Raw genomic sequence first — 26095 nt, forward strand, 5'->3', positions numbered from 1 at the left:
CTCTCTTCACTCCAGTGCGGTGGGTGCGAGAGATGCTCTCACAATTACATTTATCACAATTGTTAGCTGCAATGGGCTTCTTGAGCTAAAATGTTTGAAATTACAGTAAATAGCTTCAAATATATACGTGGGGCCTGTTCTATGTTTTTGTACCAAATAAAGAATTCATTGGTGCCAATATTCATTTCACATGTTCGAAAGAAGTTAACATTAAAATTTGCATGTTTTGTAACTATCGTGTTCTTTGTCTTATTATAGTTTTTTTCAACACGGTGTCCAAACAGTATGTTTCATGGCTATAATCCTCAATCCTCAATATGGCGAATGTTCTTATTACGTGCATCTATCAGCGAAATTGAAACCAAATCACTGTCCCACCCGCCAATAGATTTTAATCACTATTGCGTTTGTGGAATTTTGAGAGAAAGGCATTCGAAAGCATAGCGCTATTTTGATTTCTTTATTATATTACATATTTTGCAAAACAATAATGTTTAATACGACCAATAATAAGACGAATGGGTAAAATTTTTCCTTTTCTATGTCACACACTTCAAGGTGCTTTTCTTCTTCATTTATTTCGTTTTGTTTTGAAAGTCTAAGAAACAACTTTATTGATATTATTTTTGAGAAAAAAGTGAATACTGTTTTTGGAGTACTGTAAATATCCTTGTTTGACTCTCAAAACATGAAAGATTGAATACTTCAGTCTTTAAAATAAAATACAGTCCTACAACACCAGCAATTGTGAATTTCCTATGAATTGCCGATCGATTATGACGTAATTGAAATGCATGCACGTTATTTAAGACGACGACCTCAACTATCAAATGGAAATTTTAAAAAAGTTTGAATGAAAAAAGTAATAATGAATAAGAACTATCATTCCAATCGAAACTCTCTTACAGAAAAAAGTAAACTCCTTCTTTTAACTTTTCTAATTATAGTTTATTTGCACTATCTTGCTGCTCTTTTTAATGGTATTTCAAGTCAAATGAAAAGCAAAACCATTTTTAAGAAAAATTATTTGTCACGGGAGAAGCCGTTTTATGGAATAAATAATTACAAGACGAGTTCTTCAACTTACTACAAATTACTTATCAACTTTAAACGCTAAGAAAATTGTTTTACACCCTAGCTTTTTGTCTTATTAAAGAGGAATCAAAGGTCAGCGGCAAATGGTAAAGAATGTTTAAGTGAATTTCATTTTTTATTATTATATTTTACAGTGTTATAGTTTAGAGTTTTGCATAAGAGTTTTCCTATGTATATTTAAAAACCTCCTTGAAATTTTAAAAGTTAGTGGAACATTGTTTTATAAAGAACTAATTTTCCTTAATTTTTTGAAGTAATATCATGTCTTTTGAGGGAAGGAATGAAAGAAAAAAAATTAGATATTGAGGATAATAGGATATCAATGCATTTCAGAGTGTAAAAAGTTTCTGTTCATTGGGTTCATTAGCAAATGTGTATATGCTGTTGTTAGTGTTTTGCTTGTGTATACTTCTCACCTCTTTTACTCCCGATTCCTGACTTCCATTCTGTCCCATCCTGGGCTTCTCTTCCTCCCCCTCGTGTTCGAAGTCACTTCCCACTTCCTTAATAGCCGATTCCCGACTGGTAGTTACCCTCGTGCTCAACTCACCCGATTGGGTCCCGTTTTCGGGAGGTGCAGATTTATTGTTATTATTGTTGCTGTTATTGTTGTTGTTGTTGTTTTCTAGGCTGCTTTGTTTATGTGTAGCTAGTACAACAGGTGTCATGGATTTCATACCACTCGGAGTCCGTGTGAAATAAACTCTAAATATCAGAAAGCAACTCGCTAAAAACTTCTAGCGCAATGACCTGTATAGAGCAAAAATTTTTTGATTGTCTGATTATAACTAACTTTGAACATGGACCTTAACGTCAGTTCTTACTTTGACATTTTTAATAGCTTTTAGAGACCTCGTAAGGCCTCCCAGGTTAAGGCCTCGACTAACGGAAAATTCAAAATTTCTAAATAGGCCCATATTTACTTAAAAACGAATTCGAACGAACTCGCTGCTCAAAGTCAAGAAAAACTCATTTCATGGGTTCGTCAAACGTGTTTTCATTGACTTTTTGGGAGGAATATGGCTTTTTCATGGGTCGAAAATAGTATTTTAATCGCTGAGCTATGGGCAATTTATCGTTCAACTATTGTCTTTCATAAGTCAAGGTCTAAAACTGAACACTCTGGGCGAGGTTTTCATGCAGGTCCAACAATTTTTGGGTAGAATAATGAAAATGCCCTGAAATACTGTTAAGAAGAGACTAAGACCTCATTGCATTTGTAGCTCTACATTTCCTGTTTTTCCTAGATCTTTAAATATGACCCCTGTTGGAGAGCCTGCTTTTTTATCATCTGGCTGATATTTAAGCCCCCCGGAGTATAGTCCCAGTGTAAGAATGTACTGAACCAGCATATCCCAAGAACAAATCTCAATACGCATTACTATATCAAGTTTTTTGCGATTCAACATTCTGTTCATAACAAAATCATACTATTTTTGAATTTTTCGAAAATCTCACATGTCATCATAACAATAACTTTGTTACGTGCCTTTCCGAACGAACTTTTTGCACGGGAAAGATACATTACCTCAACGCTGATTTGAGGAAAATCTCGAATTTTCTGAGAATCAGCAACAATATGTTGTCTCCTAATTGGGTGAATTTTGTCACTGACTAATAACAACCGTTGTAATAACAAAACCCAAGTGTTTCAAGATGAAACCAAAATTTAAATTAGTCCAGTTGATGTCTATTGCGGGGCTCCAGGGCTCTGGTCATTCTGCATGTTCGACTTCTGAATCTATTAGCTTTTAGTAAATTTAAGTCTTGCATCCAAACACCCTTTAAGTTGAAATTCACTTGTTTTTGGTTTTAATAGAGATAAGAGAACTAGAATAGGAGGTCATACCGAGCAGGAGAAGAAAATTGGGTAAGGATAGACAAGCACTAACAGATCAAAGAACATTAAATCCCAGACTAAACCAGATAGCGAATCCAGATAGCGAAACCAGATATGTAAGACATGTAAGACAACCGCTTTTCATCCACGATCTTGCAAGATCTTATAAGACAAATTGTTACCTTGCAAGATCTTGTAAGATCAAGGGTTAGATTGCAAGTGTCTTGAAAGTTCGCTCCAGTTGAGTTTTTATTGGGGACTTATTAACGCCTTCTGTTTCTTTTTGCGCTGAAATTTTATGAAATATTTTGGTGTTTATAGTAAGACATGACTTGAAATTGATTTGACCATTGATGCTCTACTCAACATAAATTAACGAGAATTAATTTGAGAATCATTTAAGAACCTTGAATTGCTCTTTTGTTTTTTTGTTGGATTTTGCAAAAATACTCGTTTCAGTTAAGTTTCTTTGAAAATAGTTATACTAATAATTTATCATGAGGCTATCGTCGTCGATCCTACCTGTCGGCCTCGGTACTCGAATCCTCGTCAGTTGCTCCTGTCACCGAATTCCGCGTCGCAGTTTCGCTCGAGTGTCGTGGTCGCTGACTGTCAAAATCCTCCTTCGATTCGTCGTTTATCCGACCAGTTTCATGTTTATCTCTTCGAATGTCTCCGTCTTTTTTGACGTCCTCATCAAGTTTGTCGAAGTTTAGAGGAGTGACACGGTCAAGCTCGGCAATATTTTCCTCAATTTGTTCACCCGGCTGTTTGTTTTTGTTTACTTCTTCTGCACTGGGAATGTTTGTTTCATCCGTGCTTCTGTAAACAATGGAAGGAATTAGCAAACGACGGTCGGAAGGAAAACAGCTTCTGCGGTGCTGCTTAAAAGACTGGTTAATAATTTATGAACAAGTTGGATAATTTAAAACGCACAGCAGGGAAATGTGAGATATGAATATTGGGAAAAGAGTGAATAAGAAACGGACACAAAAATAAAAATGAAACAGGAAAGAAGCTATTCAATCTCAAATTCGCAATTTTTTTTACCTCAAAGTTCATTTTTGGTCATCGGACACAAAAAAGGATTATTTTTTTAAAAGAATTGTAAATAGCGTTGAAAGAATAATCAACAATAAATTACAAATTTCACCTGATGAATTTAAGATTTTTTCTCTTATTAACGTTTTAAGTAACTAATCCAAGCCAAAGTTTCGTTTTCCGGGAGTTTAAAAAATATATACAGTTAATCAAGATTAAAAATACAGAAAGGTAATCAAGTTTACTTTTAAGGAAGTAAAACATCTGTTTTCGCAGTTTCATAGATAAACCGAGACACGTTGAATAGCCGTCGATTTTTCACTGACAAAAATGACGAAAGTCCTTGTGGTTTTTTTGGCAGTATGCTCTTTTTTGTTTGGTCTAAATTAAGAGTACCCAAATGCTGTCACTTGTAAAACGTTTAAAAAGCTTTCATATTGTCATTTCGGATCTATTCTGACCCCCCCCCCCTATCCTAGTGGGCATATAACTTTTACTCCCCCAGGCGTACGTGCTATATTTTAAATAGTAACGTGCAGTATAAAATTGTATAAATTGTTATTGGGGGTCATTAAAACATTGGAGTGAGGCAGGGGGAATAGATTCGTCGCTTCTTCAGGTAAGAAAGAAGGAGAGATTAGAAGACAGTGTGTGTAAACCATTAATAAAAGAATTCACAACATTCCTCTGTGTTAGCTGTTTATATTTCTGCGTAAAAGCATCCACTTTTTGCTATCCAGGGACATCCGCAAAATCTTTTTTCGGTCATTAAATGTACCTTAACAATTAAAAAATGTTTCATCCTTGTTTGTTAGTAATGTTTCATCCTTGACAACATTCATCCTTGTTAATTTTTGACATAAATATCTACTTTTGTTTGTTCATCGACATCGACAAACTCCACGCTTGTTTTGGCGTCGAAATGGCACTCTCCGCATAATCCGACAGACCATCCGCTATCGAGTCCTCTCGACTACTCGTGGTTGTCGCGAACAGGTTCGTAGACCCGCGACTCCCAACAAAAACAATCTTATTCCACAGGAAATTTCCAGGAGCAGACCTGGGTCGAGGTTGATGGTTTGACCTTTGGCCTTCGCCCCGTGCCCTTTTGAACTTCATGATGTGGCTCACAGCTCCACGTGACCGGGTTGACATTGGGGGTTTGGAAGCCGAGGATTGGTTGAGGACCTCACTGGGTGTAGGGGATTTTCCGCCCAGGAGTAAAGTGGGGACAACTGGGTCTTCGGATATGCGACGACTGGTGTCCGTTTCGGTGCTTAAGATTAGAGGTAAAATGGTCAAATTTTTAGTCTATTTTAAATTAAAGCTTGCTATTCTTCAATCTTAAATAAAGTCTTAAATAACCCGTACTTAACGCCAAGTCAATATCAGTACTGGGCAAGTCTAATTCCAAGTCTAGGTATCAGTACTGATTCAGAGCAATGATCATAACACATTTAAGGCTTGTCAGACTTGTCCAAGACTTGGCAAGTCTTAATCCAAGTATTGGCAGGCAATAAAGCTCAAATAACTTTTTTTCATATTTCTAGCTATCGAATGCCGTCTTTAGAGAATTCAAAATATAAGGTGCAATATTTTTTTTAATCTTTGGTGCTATTTTTGTTAACATTTTTGAAGTCAACATTTAACAAACGACTGTAATTCACGAGAGACCAATTTTTAAGTTCTATCACACTTCTATTTGAAGATTTCGAAAGTATTAAAAAAGCGCTTTGAAGTCAAAGCCCAGCAAAAAGAGAGTGCATACTAAGTCGATATTCACGTTCAATAAAACCAAATGATTGTAAATAAAATTTACAATATATGGTATCAATTATTTTTTGGTTATATTGAAGGTTGATTTAAACTTAATAAGTTGATAACCCTTTGTCATGTAAGTGTCTGACTTTGAAATAAAAGCGTTTTTTTATGTTTTAGTTTGTCGGTTATGCGCTTTAATGAAAGCAGGATAAAACTCGAAAATTGATATCCTGTGAATTACATTCGTCAATAAAACTCTCTAAAAATTTTTTTAAAACAAAAATAGTCCCAAAGGTTTCAAAACGACGTGTAGATTTACAGAAAAGTAACAAAACAAACAATCACTCAAACAAACAAACACAAAAGCAAAAAACACACCATGCATTGCGTGTTCGAGGTTCCCCGTTTCGTCTCCCTTTTCTGTTCACGCGATGAGTAGGCGTTTCATCTGCCAGGGGGTGAGTGCTGTTTATCCAGGTGTCGTGGGTACTTCCTGTACCAGCATCTGTGTCAACTGACATCGAACTGCAACACAAAAAAAAATCAAGCAAAAAATTATAAATTTGTGATTCAATGCTTATATATGTTCTCATTATCAAACTTGAATGATTTCGACACAAAAATGCGGGCATGCTGTCAACATTGTCTTTTTTCAAAATAACGTGAGAATTGAGCTGACAGCCGCTAAAACTCCTTTTTCAGCAGATAAGTTTTACAAAATTAGCCGACTATTGTATGCATAATCAAACACATTTCTAACACCTATTTAACTCTTTTAAGCAATGTAAGCGGCATAATTAGGTTTGATTTATACGATGAAATTTTTTTCGTTCAGCGCGTGCCGGCGCTTTAATAACATAATTTTGGAAGTTTTGTTAAATTGGATGTTGACATCCTGAGATGGGACTGAAGCTTTAGCTTTAGCAATCTTTACCTAAGAAACTGGGTAGATATAAAATGATAGCGGGAAAGTTCTGTTAGGGTATTTTGGCTATAAAATTGGCCTAATCATTTTGTATTTTATCACTATCATCCTTTTAGATCAAATCAGTGAGCACAAAAACATCGGATCTGTTCTGTCCCCCCCCCCGCTTAGTAGGCTTATATTTTTACGCCCCCAGGCGCACGTGTTATTTTTTACATAGTAACGTGCTATTTAACAACGTATAATTGGTAACTTGGGGGCGTAAAAATACTGGGGGGGGGGGCAAACAGAATAGATCCAAAATATCATCCATAATTTTCGAGCAAAAATATTTCAATTCAAATTTACCAGTATTGCTGATTCTTGACTCGGGAGTTAATGTAAAATGTCACTTTCACACCTGGATTTTTAGATCGCAAATGATTTAATGTGAAAATTAATTAAAATCGAATACTAAAGGAACAAAATTGTGTTTTATAATATAACAAATTTATATCTCGTGAGATCTAAATCAATGCAATTTTTGTTTTAAAAAATTATCGTAGAAAAGATTGGACATCATTAAAAAGTTTTAAAATTCTGGATATTTTTTGGGAAACAAATAATAAATTAAGTAAAACAGTGAACAAAAACAACAAACTCATCAAGCTAAGTGATAGAACCTGTCGCAACGCGCTACAGCCCCGCACATCAATTGACCAAAGGCAGTTTTCATCGCAAAAATAAACCTTTCCTCTTTCTCATTATAGTCCCAAAACCTCTGTGGCCTTATAACTTATATATAGCCCGCATTAACAAAAGTAAGCCCAAATTCCGCGGACGGGGGTCTAAAAATTCTTGTGGGCTATAATGGGAAACACTGTAGTCCTTTCACAGTTCCAATTTAAAATGTTGATCCGATTGCTGATCAACGCGTTATATGCACTCTTTTTTAGGATACGCGCCACAAAATAGTATTTATTAAAAATTGACATAGCACAAAACTTGATATATTTAAATTGTTTTTTTTGTTTTCAATAAGCAGATTATTCAGACATTTTTTTGAGGAAATTGTAAAGTTGTATCAATGCTAAATTCGAAGTCTCTTCTATAAAATCTATTCTTACTGTTGAGCGTTATTTTTACTTTTTGTTTAGTGATAGGTTTTGAGCCGCTGTGTTAAATCAAATTAACCTGGTAGCTTTTGGCCGTCTCAAGGCTAATTAATATCTCAATTAGACCAGCCTAAAAGTATCTTATATTAGGATTTAATGTTTTAATGTTGAATTACGGTTAAAATAATTAAAATCTGAGGTCACACTGAACACTCCCATCCTTAAAAAGGCTAAGCAAAATAAATTATTTGGCAAATAACTGCTTTTAGCGAGTACACATTCTCGGAGTTGTCAATTTTTCCCCATAACGTGTTAAGAAGGTGTTAAATTTATTAGAAATCAGAGAAAATTTATTGGAAAGTCAATTGCCAAAATTTCCTCACGTTATTAGTTTCTGATTAAAAGACAATATTGCGTATTAGACCTTTGAAATGAGGTATTTGCAAATTATGTCTCAAGTAATGAATAACAAAACTAATCCAATATATATATATAAATGGTAATTTTTCAATTCATAGAGACACTTACCTGAAGAAATTAGATATACTTTAATTTGAAAATTAATTAAAATCGAATACTAAAGGAACTAATTTGTGTTTTATAATATAACAAATTTATATCTCGTGAGAACTAAATCAATGCAATTTTTGTTTTAAAAAATTATCGTAGAAAAGATTGGACATCATTAAAAAGTTTTAAAATTCTGGATATTTTTTGGGAAACAAATAATAAATTAAGTAAAACAGTGAACAAAAACAACAAACTCATCAAGCTAGGTGCTAGATTCTGTCGTAACGCGCTACAGCCCCGCACATCAATTGACCAAAGGCAGTTTTCATCGCAAAAATAAACCTTTCCTCTTTCTCATTATAATCCCAAACCTCTGTGGCCTTATAACTTATATATAGCCCCCATTAACAAAAGTAACCCCAAAATTCCGCGGACGGGGGTCTAAAAATTCTTGTGGTCTATAATGGGAAACACTGTAGTCCTTTCACAGTTCCAATTTAAAATGTTGATCCGATTGCTAATCAACGCGTTATATGCACTCTTTTTCAGGATACGTGCCACAAAATAGTATTTATTAAAAATTGACATAGCACAAAACTTGATATATTTAAATTTTTTTTTGTCTTCAATAAGCAGATTATTCGGACATTTTTTTGAGGAAATTGTAAAGTTGTATCAATGCTAAATTCGAAGACTCTCTGTCAAATTTATTCGTACTGTTGACAGTTATTTTTACTTTTGGTTTAGTGATACGTTTTGAGCCGCTTTGTTAAATTAAATTAACCCGCTGGCTTTTGGCCGTCTCAAGGCTAATTAATATCTCAATCAGACCAGCTTAAAAGTATCTTATAAAAGGATTTAATGTTGATTTACGGTTAAGATAATTAAAATCTGAGGTCACACTGAACACTCCCATCCTTAAAAAAGGCTAAGCAAAATAAAATATTTGGCAAATAACTGCTTTTAGCGAGTACACATTCTCGGAGTTGTCAATTTTTCCCCATAACCTGTTAACAAGGTGTTAAATTTATTAGAAATCAGAGAAAATTTATTGGAAAGTCAATTGCCAAAGTTCCTTCACGTTATTAGTTTCTGATTAAAAGCCCATATTGCGTATTAGCCCTTTGAAATGAGGTATTTGCAAATTATGTCTCAAGTAATAAACAACAAAACTAATCCAATATAATAATTTTTGAACTCATAGAACCACTTACCTGCAGAAATTAGATATAAAAAATAGGGTTGGTAAAACAGGTATATATCAGATCAGCAAAAAACAGGGTTAAAATAAACCGGGGTCAAAATTTTGGGAGAGATCAGCTAAAATGTTAAAATCTCGAAATATGCTGAAGATTTATTTGAAAATGACCGATCACAGTGAAAAAATATCGAGCACTTTTCAACGCATTTCTTCCAACAACTTATCATATTACTGAGCAATTTTTTTCAGAATTTCAACAATATTGGACATACCGCATAGAAGAACGTCTACTTTTGGTGGCAGTTGTCGGATGGCTTGCGTACAATTTGTCTTCTGCTGTCGTCATCACACTAAAGAGCATTGATAGAAAGTTGAGAGAGTTGAAAAGTTGAAAAACCTAATGTAAATTGGGCAGAAGATAAGCTTTACATAGCTTGACAAGAAGCTTTACTTGTTCACTGTATGCTTGGCTATAGAAATGAAACCTTGAGGAACAACAAAAAACAGGGAAATTGGTTATAAGAGATGCCCAGGGTCGAGAGATTGAGACGAGTTGGTGTAATGGTTAGCACAGGAAGTGCAAGTAAGAGATGTTGGTTGGAATGCCGAACTGGTCAAGGTTCACAGTAGTTGCGTCTGCTAAGCGCCCCCCCCCCCCCTAACATGCACTTATTGATTGATGAAAAGTTTTGGTGAATCCTTTATCATTAAATGTTCGGGTATATATTCTTTTTCTGTAATATCATCGTGCCGTCTGACTCCCGTTACAAATTGTGTAATGTTATATACAACTGTAAAAAGTTCAATCTTGGCTTGGGGGGTCGAAAAATGTTTATGTCTCCTATTTGGGGGAGTATGAATCCAATTAACTTCCAACCAATATTATCGCATTTTTGAGGATAGCACAACAACAACTGCTTGACGTTCTTAAAGCGAAATTTACCGCTGCTTCAAAAAAGTTTTAAGAAATTGGTAATGTGTTATGCGCAGTAAATTTCTTAGCAACGTTGTTACGGATAATATCGTCAAAAGTATAGTTAGAGGTCAAATGTTTTAACTAACGTTTCGTTCTCGACTACCGACACTTTGTCCTCTACTTCGTCTGGTTTGGTTGAAGCTCTATTGGTTCTGAAGAGGTAGAAACTGAGAGCGAACGAAGTTATGGACACTGTCAATACACATACAGATACCCACACACCCAACAGCCACTGCATGTTCTGAAAAATAAATTTATATTATAATATGAAACTATTTTGTTTCTCTTCCGGGGTGTTTCCCATTATAGCACCCCCCCCCCCCCCAGGAAGTTATAGCTCTAACCAAAAAAATACAACCCCCCGCACAATTATAGCCTAGACCAATACTGTTATGTTAAGGAAGGGGAGGGTTGCGTTATATGACCACTAAAATATCTTCATGAGGTTTATAACTTTAAGGGGGGTATAATGGGAAAGACCCTCTTTTCCCCGGTGGATGGAAACAACAGTTTCGAAAACAAAAACGGGGAACACCGTTCAAATTTAGATAGGCAAAAACTTCAACGAAAGAAGTAAACCCAAAAAGAATCCCCCATTACTTGATGGTTAAAAAGCACCAGCGTCAACTAAATTAAATGAATTAGAATGCGACAGAATTACACGGTTACCACAATTGTGTTGAGGAGAAGCTACGTCACTGGTAGCCAAGTCTTTTTATACACATTTTCATAAACTCGTCTAAACTCTCGATGCTATAGTTCTATACATCGTGTTTGTATATTTTTAGTTATTATTAGTTTTTCTAAAGCCATCTTTACATTGTATTTGTTCGCTTAGCTGGTTATACTACCCACCCAACTGTGTTACCTTTCCATTCGGAGCAAAAAAAAACGAGACTAACTCGTAGTCTATGAAATTGAAATCAATAACGAGAGTTTAGCTATTAAATGCTTGCTTTTTCAGAACCAAACGTCAAACGCATGGAGCCAAAAATACTTTATCTGGCATCAAACTATATATTCTATTTTTGGGGAACCCATCCAAGGACCCAACACAAGGACCCATCCACATTGACAGATAAATTGGTCATCATAACGTCAAATTAGTAATCAAGGCTAAAAAATTGATCCACCCAGACTAATTTCTTCAAAACACACAGGAACAAAAAGATTTATTCTACGCAGGTGAACCCAAAATCAATCACACAGTGGAAAATGAGACCCAAGCTCACCCTAGATACCGAGACCAGCGGAACATTACATGGAACATAGACTGGGAATATGACTTGAATTGGCCTTAATTGCTTGACTATAGTTTAACTGTCTTCTTTTGCCTTTGCTAATGACCATTATCCTTTATTCTTTATTATTGAACTGGTTTAATTCATTTACGTAACTTAATACTCCTTTGTCGATTATTTAATTGAGCAAATACCACTAACTAAATGTGTGAATAAGCGTGTTTGTTTGTGCATGTGTTCGCGTGTGTGTTGGTGTGTGTATGTGTGTGTATTTGTGTGTTTGTGTGAATGTGTGCATATAAATGGGTGTGTGTTTGTGTGTGTGTTTTTTTGTGTATGTGTGTGAATGTGTGTGTTTGTGTGTATTTTTGTATAAATATGTGTGTGTTTGTGTGTGTGTGTCTGTGTGTGCGTGTATGTGTGTGAGATCGTTTGTGTGTGTGTCCTTGTTTGTGCGCGAATGTGTGTGTTTGTGTGTGTGTGTGTGTGTGTGTGTGTGTGTGTGTGTGCAGGAGCGCCAGTCTGAGTCTGAGTGAGTGTGTGTGTGTGTGATAGCATTTGTATGTGCCTGTGTCTGTTTGTGCACAGTGAAAAAATTGATAAATAATCTTACCAAACACAATTAGCATATGAATTAAATTTTATTGAAAATGAAAGGAAATTCATAATACTCTAGCGAGCTTGGATATCGCGGAATTGATTTTTTGCCACTGATTTTAAAATAGGAACTTCATATCTGATCTGTCATTCAGAGTCAAATTAAAACATTTTACTTGTATATTACTCACATGCAAGATAGTGTTTTTTTGTGTGTAGAAAACGAACCAATAATAAACTGGTTCTTTGTGATATTCCTTAGAGCTTTCCCAAACTATTAATTTATTGATTCTGTATTCTTTTTCTGTATTCTTAAAACAAAATTGAATTTATACCCTTATCTCCAAATAGCAGAACACAAGCCATGGAAAAATTCTTTTCAAAAACAAATAAATGAGATGATGACTAAAAAATAAACTTGAAAGAAAAAATGATGTTTGCAAATCAGCCAAACATTCTTTAATTGTTCCAACCCCATCATATGGGGGGAGGAACTATATACTCAAATGAGTTTTTTTTTGTTCGGTGAATTTTCGCCGATCGATATATTCATCGTAGAAACTTATGAGTGGTATCATTAAAAAACCCGTCCAGCGTAGATTATAGAATTAAAAAGATTTTTTCGAAATTCATTTTTTACAGGGAGTTATCGAGCTCCAAAATTTTGTGATCATTCTGGCGTTTTTGTTCACTTTTTCGGTAATTTTTGCTAAAATTTGGAACAATTCCGCTAATATAAATCAAAATAAACTAAAATTTTTAACGGCAGAGTGTTGTTATTACCGTTAGAGAAAGAAAAGCGTTGCTGAATTTTTGATTGAAGTTTTTTTTGGCTTAAATTCTGACAAAAATTTTCAAAATTCAAACTTTTTTCATCAAAAATGGCACAAAATATGCTTTTTTGGTCCACTTTGTTAAAGTTTGCCAGACTTAGTGAGTTAGAAACTTTGACACAGACCCTCTAATCTGAAAAAGAGCGCTAGTTGCAATTAGGCGCCGCATGAAAGTCTTCTGGAAACAAAACTTTGCCGTTTTTTGTAGATTTAATTCGATAATTATACAAAATGCATCGTTTTTTTTAATATTTGAAGAATTCCACTCATCAATTGGTCTAATTCGCAAACGCTTGGAACACCTACTCAATTTGCTGGGCGCGCAACAAAATCAGGGAGAGGTTCGATAACATCATGGATTTTTAGAATCAGAGACTTTTTGGTTTTTATTTTGATGCTGACTTTTTTTCAAAATATTTTGCTTTCGTTTTTTTGTTAATTACTGACAAAATTTTTTATTCACGGCTCTGTTAATGAGAGTTCCAGTTTACGCAAATTTGAGGCCAAATGTAGAAACCGTTTGTTTTCAGAGAAGCAAAGGTTTTTTATGACTTTGCGGATGAGTTTTAATAAAATTTAACTGAATTCTTGTCTTTTGCCTTCTTTTTTTTATTCCTTTCACAGTCTGATTTTTAAATTTCACCATTCAAAGATCTAATTTTTCTCCTCAAGAAGTGCAGGTGAACGTTTTCTATTCATTTGGTTGTTACCTAATGTCTCTTATGTTATTGAATGTATTTGTTTTAAGGAAATTTCTTTGATTTTTTAAACTTGTCAATTTTTTATATTATTTTAGTCAACATTTTGCTTTTTCTCAGTAAGTACAGGTCAACCTTTCCTCCTTATAGAATACAAACTAATTTTGTGGCCGACTGTTTTAACAGAATGTTTTCTTGCTTTTGGTACTACAAGTTTTCATACAAAATTTTCTGATTTATGTGCATAATTGCCCATCTTTGCTGTTGTTTTTGTTTCTTTTGCAAATTGTCACAATTTTTAACAATCTAACTGAAAAAAACTTAACAACATTCGAAATTGAACATATTTTTTGTTTTTCTAACATATTGTTTGAAGCGCTGCGACAACGTTCTCTTGCAGAAATTGGTAGAGTTTTTTTTATTTTTGACCTTTATTTGTTGTTATTTTTTGTTGTCAGATGCCAAATATTGTGTAATTAAAAGTCGCAGTGGCCCACTATAGATAAAAAAATAAACATAATAACTGATATCGGTAAATAGCTTATGGTTGTTTTGACTTTCGAATTAAAGAGTAATTGTATTCTTCAACTTTTTGTGGTTTGCTTTTTTTCGTATTTTACAATGTTGTATCATTTTCGGAAATTAGCCTCATCTTTAGAGCTCCTTTTAATGTTTTGTCGAGTCAAACAATAATTTTTCGGTTATTTAAACGTTTTAAATTATGTCTTCGGGGCTTAAGACGATTAGTTTCATAAGAATTTTGTGAAGTTTGGATATTTTTCAGTTTTTGTGGTTCTTTTTGTTGTCATTTTGTGATAGTCGTTTCACGATGAGACGTTAAGATGATCAAAGGAGACGCAAATGAAGAGGTTATATTCTCGCATTAATATCTTATAAATTTAATGGCTTCAAAACTGGTTTCGTAAAGTTGTTTGTGGAACTTATTAGTTCAGCTTGTATTTATTTTATAGTCTTCTGATTTAATCCCATCAATAACAGTCGCAATTAGTTTTCCGAGAAGTTGCAAGACAAACTGTCTCTTTTAGTTGAACGCTTTTGTCTGCTATGAATTTTGTAGATATTTGTTTTTAATAAAAAAGATAGATTTTTGAGATCTGCAAATTTTATTTCTGTTAAATTGTAGCTAAGTTTCTCTATATACAATTAACATCATTTATCTGTTGAAATACAATTTGCTCGTTATAACGGTTTTTTTCCCTTGACTGTTCCTTCTTCTCGGAACAACCAGTTTTCATAAAACCAATTTTCGTGACTTTTGCATATTTGCCCGTTTTTTGTAGGTTTTTGTTTTCTTTTCACAGTATCACAAAAATGGGCGTCATTTGATTCACAAATGTTTTCAACTGTAGAAAAAGCAAACGACAATTTTTATTGTTTTTAGTGATCAGCTTAATGTTTAATTGATTGGGGGGAGATCTTTTTCGTGCATAATTTTTCGTGCAAATTTTTTTCGTTTTTGCGTGTATTTGTCGTTCTTTATGTAGTCTTATGACATATCCTGGATAATGAAAGGCCTCAGTCGCTCTCTATTGAGTTATAAAAGACTCTCTCAATGATTTCTTTTGATGAAACGTTTCTAATCAGTTCGAGTTTAATTCTTTTTCTGAATAAAAGCAATGTTTGAATAAACTTTGCCCCTTTTGCTCATTTATAGTCGACTTGTTGCCAAGTCGCACTGAGGAAAAGTCCCATATTTTGTTCCAAAAAAGTACCGGTTAATCTTCTTTGTAAAAATTTTATCTGATGCCTTTTTGATTTGGTTTTTAGTGGTTTACAAAAAATGGACAAGGAGTTTTGGTCGTAATTAATATATGTAACTATTTGATTTTTATTGCCGTCTTTTATGGTAGTCATATTATAGTAGCCACAGGTCTCATAGGCCCTCTAGAGTAGATTCATTTACTCTTTTAGTAGTTTGTTGAACGATATGCTGAAATTTTAATTTTTTTAATCTCTTCCTCATTTGGTAGACAATTAAGTGAAAAATGTAGATGAGCGGGGTCGGAACTTAATGTGCGAATGCACATTACCGAGTCGCCTTGTATTGTTTAAAATATTGAATGAAGTCATTAGTTTGATAACAAAAAAAAAATTTGCTGTTGTTTTCTTTGTATCTGTTTGAAGTTCGAAGATACGTAAAAAATAATTCCTGGAGAGTGCCCGAATTGTAGTTTAATTGTGATTCAAAATTTTGGCGGCCGAATTGTGGTCGAACTGTGATTTCTGCGGTCGAACTGTGATACAAAAGCAGCGCCTGCTATTAAAAGATTTAACTAACTTTGAATTGAATGATTCTTAGCAACCATGCACAATAATATACGCTCTTAACAATCATACAAATTTCATCGTCACAATGGATCATACCAATCCTTGTAAGATCAAAATGAAATTTTGACGTCTGATAAAATGGAGCCCTAAATGGGATATTTTCCGCACCCCCACCAGGATTTTATTCACCCCTACAAATAGAACCGCGCGATTAAATAGTCAATGGTTATGTGATAACATAGCATATGCTCTTGGGGGTGCAAATTATATGAAAAAGATTATTCATACCGGGCAGTTCATTTCCAAAAACCCTTTTTAAATTAGAGATTGCTTCTCCGATGAGATCTACAAACTCACCGCAGTTTGTACAATTTGGTCACATGTGAAATCCCAGAAGTAGTCGTACGCATTGGCCACTTGTCCACACGTGCCCAGTTGAGTCATCAAAATGTCCATAACCCAGTCCACGTAATTACCCAAGTACTTCTTCACGTTCGAACCCACCCGCGCCACGCTCTGTTAAAGAGAACAGATCCATTTAAACTTTAATGAACTCTTTACATGATGAAAATTTTGTCATTACGTGGCCAATGTCCGAAAAATCTAGTATACATACTCAATTTTGTCGGACTTTTTCACGATCCATGTTTTAAGATTAGAGTTGTAAGCGTGTGAGGAAATAATTAGTAACACCAGGCTAATTTATTAGTACAAATTTGCTTAGATTTACCCCTTTCCCACGGATACAACATCTAATTACCGCATTGAAAGAAAACCTAATTGGTGATAAATTTCAGAAATGCCTCTCTCTGTACGAATTGAGCATTAAGAAGACCGTTAGTTGTTTTGATATTACCCATTGCACTGTTCACAAGAACAATTAAGTGTTTTAATTTGGTCTCAAGTAATTACTCTAAAATTCGGGCAATATACTTTAACGCTAAAAAAATTCTCGAAATGTTGTTTTGTTTAAACAAAAAAGGAAAATTTATTGAAAATTGTTTTTGGATAATGGTTAAAGTAAGTATGGAATTATTTTTTTAACTTGATCAAGATTTCAAATAACTTTGAGCAAAGATCTCGACATCTTATTCGTCTGGGACTGTCGAATCAGAGGTTTTTTCGGTCCGAAATTGTCTTATCAGAAATCTTAGTCCTCTCCTTAGCTCTTGTCTCTGCTTAAAAAGATGTTAATGATGTTGGCACCTTTGTTTTGGATAACCTAAGCTAAAAAATCTTAAGATACGAAAAAGATCTAGATCAAAAAAGAAGACTGGTATTGTGCTTTCGCATCTAATGTACCGAGTCATCAAAGTAGAATTTCAAAAGATTGAGTTGCTCATCAAAAGTTAATATCCTGATCTCTATACAGAATATAGATATGCACCTGAACAAATGAGTTTGAAAACTTGAACTTTCTGTTTTCTCGAAAAATTTAAACTTGAAAAACTTTTTGGTTTAAGACTTCCTTTGTTTTATCTTAGTTATTTCTCACAAACAACTGTTTGTCGGCCTTCAATATTGATGATGAATCTTTATCAATAAAATTGGAAAAAAGGTTCTCAGACAAAGTTTGATTGAAATGAGTTTGACTCCCAATAATTAAAAGTGACATTCAGATAATTTTTTTCATCTGTCCGCTAATTCAATCAAGCTGAACTGAACAACAACTAGAATGAGTAGGTAAACAAAATTTGAAAACTGTCACAATGATGTTTTGAAAACAAAAACAAAAACTCAGACCTCATTTGGACAAAAATTTGAAAGTAATTGTTTAAATTTTGTCTTGATTCTTCATCCGATCATTTTCATTGAGAGTGTTGACCGAAAAAGATTAAGCAGTTATCAAAAAGCAAAACGTTCTCAACTGTTTTTCCGAATATTTTTTATCTTTTCATTAACATCTTCCAAAAGTAGTGATTGACGCTGCTGACAAAATACTTTGAACAAAATAATTATGAGTAAATTGAAAAAGACAAAAAGCAAAAACGAAAAAGAAAACAACTTTTGAGTTAAATATACAGATGATTTTAACAGTTGTTATCGAAGTTAAGAAGAAAAAGGACATCGATTTCATATAAAAAATACTTTTGCATCCGAACCTTTGCCTCCAACAATTAGAAGGGTGTTGTATTTGTCAAAAAGTTTTTATTGATGAACTTTCGAAGATCGAAAAACGCGATCGATAACAAATTTCAGAAAACTCAAACTGCTCGTGACATTTGGTCATGAAAATTTAATTGTTTTTCAGTTAGAACTTGGCTAATAATTGCAACCTTGGATGCATTGCAAATTAACTGGTGTCTGATTAAATATTTAAAATATAGAGCTTTCAGTAGTTGCGTTAAGGCTGAAAATGTTTTCAAATGAAAATTTCAACAAATCAAGGCTTACTTTCTCTTCAAAGATCAAGTTGAAAAATAAATGCACTTGGCATTTCCAAAACCAGAACTTTCTTTAGCTCCTTGAAGCTTATCTTTCTTAGAAGCTTTGAAATTCTGTTCCAAAGCTTTTTCTTTTCAGAAATTAGTTTGCAACGATTCACTATAAACTATTATATTTCAAAAATTTCCACGAGAATCTAGAATGCAAACAGAAAATAATCAGCATTATATCTGACATCTGTTAAGCATATGTGCATTGCAATCAAATTTGCATGAATAAATTATTTGTGAAGTTTTTCTGCTGAGTTTTTACAGATATTTTCTACGAGATAGTTAAATGTTGCCGAATCTCTTTTTTTCCACCGAAGCATTCGTTGTATATAGTTTTTTTTAATTTGAGATATCAATAATATATTTTTGCTGCTTTTACTAAACTTAAAGTATTTATTTACAGAAATTGAGAACCTTTTAATGTGAAATCAAAGAAGTTGAAATGGGAAATCAAAGAAATCAAAGAAATCTCTATGGGAAATCAAAGAAGTTGAAATTGTCTCAACATCAACCGATTCAGGTTTTGAATGGCTTTTCTATAATACCGTTTCATTTTTTTTACCTTTCCGCATAAAATATCAATTGGCCAAAATTGGCCAAAAAATGTAGACTTAATTTAAAAGTTGGGAACACAAACAACAAAAACCCTGAAAATTTGTTAACCGTTTCAAGCATAGGTGTTGCGTCATTTGCTATCCAAATCTGAAGCGTGTTCTCAGCCGGCAAGAATGTGCTGTCAATGGCCTGTTTCAGTGCAGCCAGAGAATTCTGCAGTTGAGTCTTGTTCGACTGGAATTGAATTGAGAGGGTGTGCATTAAGGGCAGAAGACTGTCCACGATGTCAGTCAAAACGGATGCTGCTGATTGTGCATCAGTTCTCTGGAAAAAAATTATTCACTGTATTTTGTTTGAAATTATTAGGAATCTTCATAAGAATATGTTTTTTTAATTCGGTGTTTTGCCACCCCCTTTCCTCCACAAAAAATCAATTCGGATCTATTCCGTTTTGACAGCCCTCTCCTCTTGCATTACTCTGAATGACCCCCCCCCCATCCCCCATTGACAATCCTTTGTTGTTCTCTAATAACCCCGGGGAGGGGATCGAACTGATCTGCTGTTCTGCTTACTTTAAATTCATAAATACAAAGCAAATTACAAATGACTGAATGTGTTTTAGCTAATTTACATCTCATATCTTATATTGAGGTCTTCATAAGAAACAATTCATTATTCATTAAGTAGGTATGACGCAATAGAAATGTTCACACATTGGCAATTGGTAGTTCTAGCAGAATGATGAATACTGTGATTCTCTTTCATCCAAAATGACCAGTAAATTACTTTCATAACCAGTCGGTTAAAGTTTACAAGTCAGATATATTTCATAAATTATATTTCTCCAGTACAATATTTCAAATCAAAATTAAGGGTTCAGTATTCAGCTAAACATAAAAATGACTTTTAAAGTAGCTAATATTTCTCGCGAGTGGTTCAAGTTTAAGTTTCTAGAGCAGATGATGTTTTAACGTTTTTCTAAACTTAATTTAATATATTACTTTCCGTATTTCAAGAGGAAGTTTACTCCATTTCAGAATGCTATTTCGTTTTAAAGAACGGTTGTTTGATTGTAATATGATCAGTTGATCTGCTCTGCTAATTTTTCTCACCATAACAATACCGCCCAGAAAATCATCAATAAAAAACTCATTTCGGTAAACATTATCACTTCATAACTTTGAAACACTCATTTGATTGATTACAAATTCTGACGGTAGTAAGTTAGATTTCGTGGCAAGATCTGTTGACTTATCATTTTTTTTCTCATTTAGCATACCTTGATTCCCCAATTTATCTGTCGGTTTATACTTTTTTTGATAAAGTTGCAAAGATTTGGGAATAAATAATGCACTAAAACTTAAATGTGTGAGGGATCTGAACAACGAAAATTCTGAACAACGAAAATTGTGCTTCATGTGGTATTTGACGACGAACAAAACAAATTGATTGCATGGCCTCCACGTTTTTTAGAGAACTTTATTGAGTTGATCTTGAAAAATCAAAATTAAAGCGAGCTCAATTCCTGAATATCTGCTTTAATCTGCTGAGTATTCTTCCGCTAAATATCAGCTATCGTGGCACAGTTAAGTTTCTAATTCAAAACTTTTATCAGAGCTCAAGGAAAAATTTATTTTCACAGCCGGTTGAATTCTTGGTTTTAACTATATTACAACTGATAGTTTCAGACAATGTACACTCCAATTTGCAAACCGATGCATAAAATTGTAAGCTTCAACGAGTTTTTGAGCTTACAACCGTTCCAGAGTTTGAAAAACTTTCAATTAGAGTTTTGATCAGTCTATTAGAGAAATGTTGTATGGATTGTTTCACAAGCTTGCAGGCTTTCAAGATTGGGACTTCAAATCTTGGTATTGAAAAAACTCAACTTATCAATGACATCAGCCAGGAAAAATGTCTTTCATTTGACATTTCTAAAGTTCGTAGTAATTTCGTTTTGAGACGAAAATCTAACTTTTCGTCTTAGTAAAGATTTAGAGTTTTTAGAGATGTTAGCTAGGCTAATTGAGTAGGAAAAAAAATAAAAAACAAAACCTTATAGTGTCTCAAGAAATATGGAATTTCCGAAATATTTCACCGAAAATATGTTGTTTAGTAAAGTCGCTCACTCCTGTGCAATAGAACATTGCTGTCTCAATTTGCTATAATGGCGTTTTTCCAAAAATAAACTTTTATTTGATCAGATCTATCATTATCAGAAATTCCTCAGGAAAAACTGCAAAACCCATAAGTTTCATATGATCCGACCTTCGCTTCTTTAAGTTTTGCCTTGATTAGATATTAGTCAGACGGCCGGTGTCGGTGTATCTATGAACCTGCCCTACCACAATGTGATTTTTGATTGTCTGATCAAAAAATTTTTTAACCCGCTATATCAGTCTTTATTATGATCTCCTAAACAAATTGTAAGGACTGCGCTTCTGACAGCCAGTTATTACTTGACTTCAATAGTTTAGCATGCTTGAATATAATACTCTAATGTAGTACCTAAAAATTGTGTATAAAAGCAAAACAAAAATTGAATATTTTTTAAACGCAGCTCGAGGAATTTCTCAAGGAACATTTTAGCACTAAGCTTAACAGTAAAATATGCTTGTTTGCAAAAATCAAGATCAGATCTGTTTTTCTCAAACTAAAGCGGTGGTAATTTTCAAAAATTTGAACTGCTTGAACCCATTAAAATTTGTTAACGAAACACATTGACTTCTACTCAAATTTTAATTCAAAGTTCTTTGGGACCTTTTCCGTTTGTGCCCTCCAGCTAAGTGGGTTTGTATTATTTGCACCCCCTACCCACGTGCCATATTTTCACATATTTTTTTACCACGTACCGACACGTGTTCTGTAAATGGGGAGAGCATTGGAGTTAATGGGTAGAGAACGTACTGGGGGGCACCAATACGAAGCTGTGAACAAAAAAACATGGAACTTAGTTTTTGATAATTTTTTGGGCGTTTTAATTCAGCTATTTTCATCACTCTATATTAATCTGCTGATTTACCATCATCATTATTCTCATTGGTAATTTGTCTGCGTAGATTTAAAAAGCGAATAGAGAAATAAAATTTAATTATAAAACCCTTTTGAAAGCACACTTTGACTGGTTTCATCTTTATGTTTGTAAGGAATAAAGTCTGTGGAAGTTTTGCAATCTTTTATATATAAGTCTTATTACTATTCGTTATACTTTGGCGGTAACTCAGGCTAAAGTGTTGGCAATTTCGAAATTATAGGTGATATTTGGGAGATCATTCAACTAATAGTTTAGGTTAAGATCTCTTCCGATTTGGACAGCAAAAAAGGTGACGGCGAACGCTATCGGACGAGTGTTTCTAAAAAATAAAAAAAAATCATCGCCCCTCCCGCTTGGAGACAGAATTAGTGAAACCACTCCTCTTTTTGTAAGTTTGCCTGCTTGTTGAAAAATTGGCTATAGAACTAAGCTATGTAGTACAGAGGGGCGAACAAGGAACACAAATAAAACTGTTTGCAGTAACCGTAAACTTACCGTGTAAGCGTGATCTTGCGTTCCTTTTTGAAGTAACTGACCTTTTCCGTTTGTGTTCTCCAACTAAGTGGGTTTGTATTATTTGCAACCGCTGACCCACGTGCCAAATTTTCATATAATTTTTTACCATGTACTGACACGTGTTCTGTAAATGGGGAGAGTATTGGAGTAAATGGGAGAGAACGTACTGGAGGGGGGCACCAATACGAAGCTGTGAACAAAAAAACATTGAACTTAGTTTCTGATAATTTCTTGGGCTTTTTAATTAAGCTGATACATCACTCTATATTAATCTGCTGATTTACCATCATCATTATTCTCAATGGTAATTAGTCTGCGTAGATTTAAAAGGTGAATAGAGAAATATAATTTAATTATAAAACTCTTTTTTGAAAGCACACTTTGACTGGTTTCAGCTTTAAGTTGGTAAGGAATAAAGTCTGTGGAAGTTTCGCAATCTTTTATATATAAGTCTTATTACTATTCGTTATACTTTGGCGGTAACTCAGGCTAAAGTGTTGGCAATTTGGAAATTATAGGTGATATTTGGGAGATCATTCAACTAATAGTTTAGGTTAAGATCTCTTCCGATTTGGACAGCAAAAAAGGTGACGGCGAACGCTATCGGACGAGTGTTTCTAAAAAATAAAAAAAAACCATCGCCCCTCCCGCTTGGAGACAGAATTAGTGAAACCACTCCTCAAGCGTGATCTTGCGTTCCTTTTTGAAGTAACTGACCTTTTCCGTTTGTGTTCTCCAACTAAGTGGGTTTGTATTATTTGCAACCGCTGACCCACGTGCCAAATTTTCATATAATTTTTTACCATGTACTGACACGTGTTCTGTAAATGGGGAGAGTATTGGAGTAAACGGGAGAGAAAGTACTGGAGGGGGGCAACAATACGAAGCTGTGAACAAAAAAACATTGAACTTAGTTTCTGATAATTTCTTGGGCTTTTTAATTAAGCTGATTTCATCACTCTATTTTAATCTGCTGATTTACCATCATCATTATTCTCAATGGTAATTAGTCTGCGTAGATTTAAAAGGTGAATAGAGAAATATAAATTAATTATAAAACTCTTTTTGAAAGCACACTTTGACTGGTTTCAGCTTTAAGTTGGTAAGGAATAAAATCTGTGGAGATTTTGCAAACTTTTATTTATAAGTTTTATTACTATTAGTTATACTTTGGCGGTAACTCAGGCTAAAGTGTTGGCAATTTCGAAATTATAGGTGATTTTTGGGAGATCATTCAACTAATAGTTTAGGTTAAGATCTCTTCCGAATTGGACAGCAAAAAGGGTGAAGGCCAATGCTATCGGACAAGTGTTTCTAAAAAAACCATCGCCCCTCCCGCTTGGAGAGAGAATTAGTGAAACCACTCCTCTTTTTGTAAGTTTGCCTGCTTGTTGAAAAATTGACTTTTAGGACTAAGCTATGTTGTACAGAGGGTGGAATAAGGAACACAAATAAAACTGTCTGCAGTAGCCGTAATCTTACCGTGTAAGCGTGATCTTGCGTTCCTTTTTCAAGTAATTGACCTTTTCCGTTTGTGTTCTCCAGCTAAGTGGTTTTGTATTATTTGCAACCCCGACCCACGTGCCAAATTTTCACATAATTTTTTCCATGTACTGACACGTGTTCTGTAAAGGGGAGAGTATTGGAAAAAATGGGGATAGAACGTACTGGGTGGCACCAATACGAAGCTGTGGACCAAAAACATTGAACTTAGCTACTGATAATTTTTTGGGCTTTTTAATTAAACTAATTTCATCACTCTATATTAATCTGCTGATTTACTGTCATCACTAATCTCATTGGTAATTTGTTTGCGTAGATTTAAAAAGCGAATAGAGAAATAAAATTTAGTTATAAAACTCTTTTGAAAGCACACTTTGACTGGTTTCATCTTTATGTTTGTAAGGAATAAAGTCTGTGGAAGTTTCGCAATCTTTTTTATATAAGTCTAATTACTATTAGTTATACTTTGGCGGTAACTCAGGCAAAAGTCTTGGCAATTTCGAAATTATAGGTGATTTTAGGGAGATCATTCAACTAATAGTTTAGGTTAAGATCTCTTCCGAATTGGACAGCAAAAAGGGTGAAGGCCAATGCTATCGGACAAGTGTTTCTAAAAAAACATCGCGCCTCGCTCTGGGAGACAGAATTAATGAAGCCACTCCCCTTTTTGTAAGTTTGCCTGCTTGTTGAAAAATTGGCTAATAGGACTAAGCTATCTAGTATAGAGGGGCGAACAAGGAACACAATTAAAACTGTCTACAGTAACCCTAAACTTACCGTGTAAGCGTGATCTTGCGTTCTTTTTTAAAGTAATTGATACTAATCTAGTTGGGTTTTTGGAGTAAACAACCGCGAACTTCTCTTCATCGTATATTTTTAGTAGTTCTTAGGGTTATAGATTTATCTGTTGATACAACTTGGTTATATTGGGAACATTGTATAGTTCCGAATCATAGTGCAACTACTTTGTTTTTCCTACCGTTAGATTTTAGTTGAGACTGGTGAAATGGGAATCGAAATTGCACATTCCTGTATTATACAAACTACTGTTTCTAATCTTATGAGTAGTAGAAGGGCCTGGTATAACCCGCATTCTTACTTGAAATAGTAGGCTTGCGAACTTACCACTACTCTAGTTCTGTTATTTTAACAAAATTTTGGGTTATTATTATCATTTGTTGTGATTTGAATAGGAAAGCTCCCCGCCTCAATAATTCAACTTCTGCAATTAAACACAATTAACAATCCCAGGTTTTAGCCTCGACTTGGCGGCATCAAAAGACTCGAAAAGTCTAATGAGAGGACCTTTGTTGGCTAAAATTACACAGTTGAGGTCCCTGACGAAAGATCTTCTCATTGGTCGGGCAAAGGTCTTTTCATGAATGATTTCGGTCGAGCAAGGTTCTTTCATAAGTCGAGGTCTGAACGCGAGATGACTTTACATAATTGGGCAAAACGGTTCAGAATATTTTCCTTTTACTAACCGCAGCCGTGGGTTCTATGCCCTGGTTGATGAAACTTTGGAGTTGGTCTTTTATATCTCCAATTGCCTCACAATCACTCCCACATGTCACAGTCACTCCCGGCTGACCATCTCTCAACTGTCTGTACCACGCCAGAATCTAAAATCGTTTCTCAGATCTTGCTAGGTGGACTCCAGGTGTTAGCGTGCATTTTATCTCAACAATTACTCTTTTTTAGGTGTTTCCCATTATGCTTAACTCTTACCGCGTTGAAGCGAAACATGACACATCTTGGTAAGAAGTGCCTGATCTTGACATGTCTTGCAAATCTTGAAACATTTTGAAAAGAACTTGAAATACCAACATTTAAAGATAAATGTTGATATGATATTGGTAAGATTTTAGCAAGATAGTCCAAGAAAATTCTTGACAGGTTAGTCCTGGCAAGTCTTGATAACTCTTCGTATCTTTTTTGATCGCTGCTCGAT

At 34.3% G+C, this 26095-nt stretch overlaps 1 protein-coding gene across 1 annotated transcript in view; it reads right to left on the reverse strand.

Annotated features, from left to right (window-relative positions):
- LOC142342588 (uncharacterized) overlaps positions 1 to 26095 on the reverse strand; it is a 57473-nt gene that overhangs the window by 11387 nt on the left and 19991 nt on the right. Inside the window, exons 14-22 of the mRNA XM_075394406.1 lie at positions 25629 to 25766; positions 19200 to 19415; positions 16459 to 16617; positions 10530 to 10684; positions 9740 to 9817; positions 6116 to 6262; positions 4848 to 5252; positions 3458 to 3757; positions 1512 to 1800 (exon numbers count right to left, since the gene is read on the reverse strand). Coding sequence (XP_075250521.1) covers positions 1512 to 1800; positions 3458 to 3757; positions 4848 to 5252; positions 6116 to 6262; positions 9740 to 9817; positions 10530 to 10684; positions 16459 to 16617; positions 19200 to 19415; positions 25629 to 25766 — 1887 coding nt within the window. The remainder of the gene's footprint in view (positions 1 to 1511; positions 1801 to 3457; positions 3758 to 4847; positions 5253 to 6115; positions 6263 to 9739; positions 9818 to 10529; positions 10685 to 16458; positions 16618 to 19199; positions 19416 to 25628; positions 25767 to 26095) is intronic.

Source organism: Convolutriloba macropyga, chromosome 1 (assembly GCF_964194025.1).
Source record: "Convolutriloba macropyga chromosome 1, txConMacr16.3, whole genome shotgun sequence".
NCBI classification, from domain to species: domain Eukaryota; kingdom Metazoa; phylum Xenacoelomorpha; order Acoela; family Convolutidae; genus Convolutriloba; species Convolutriloba macropyga.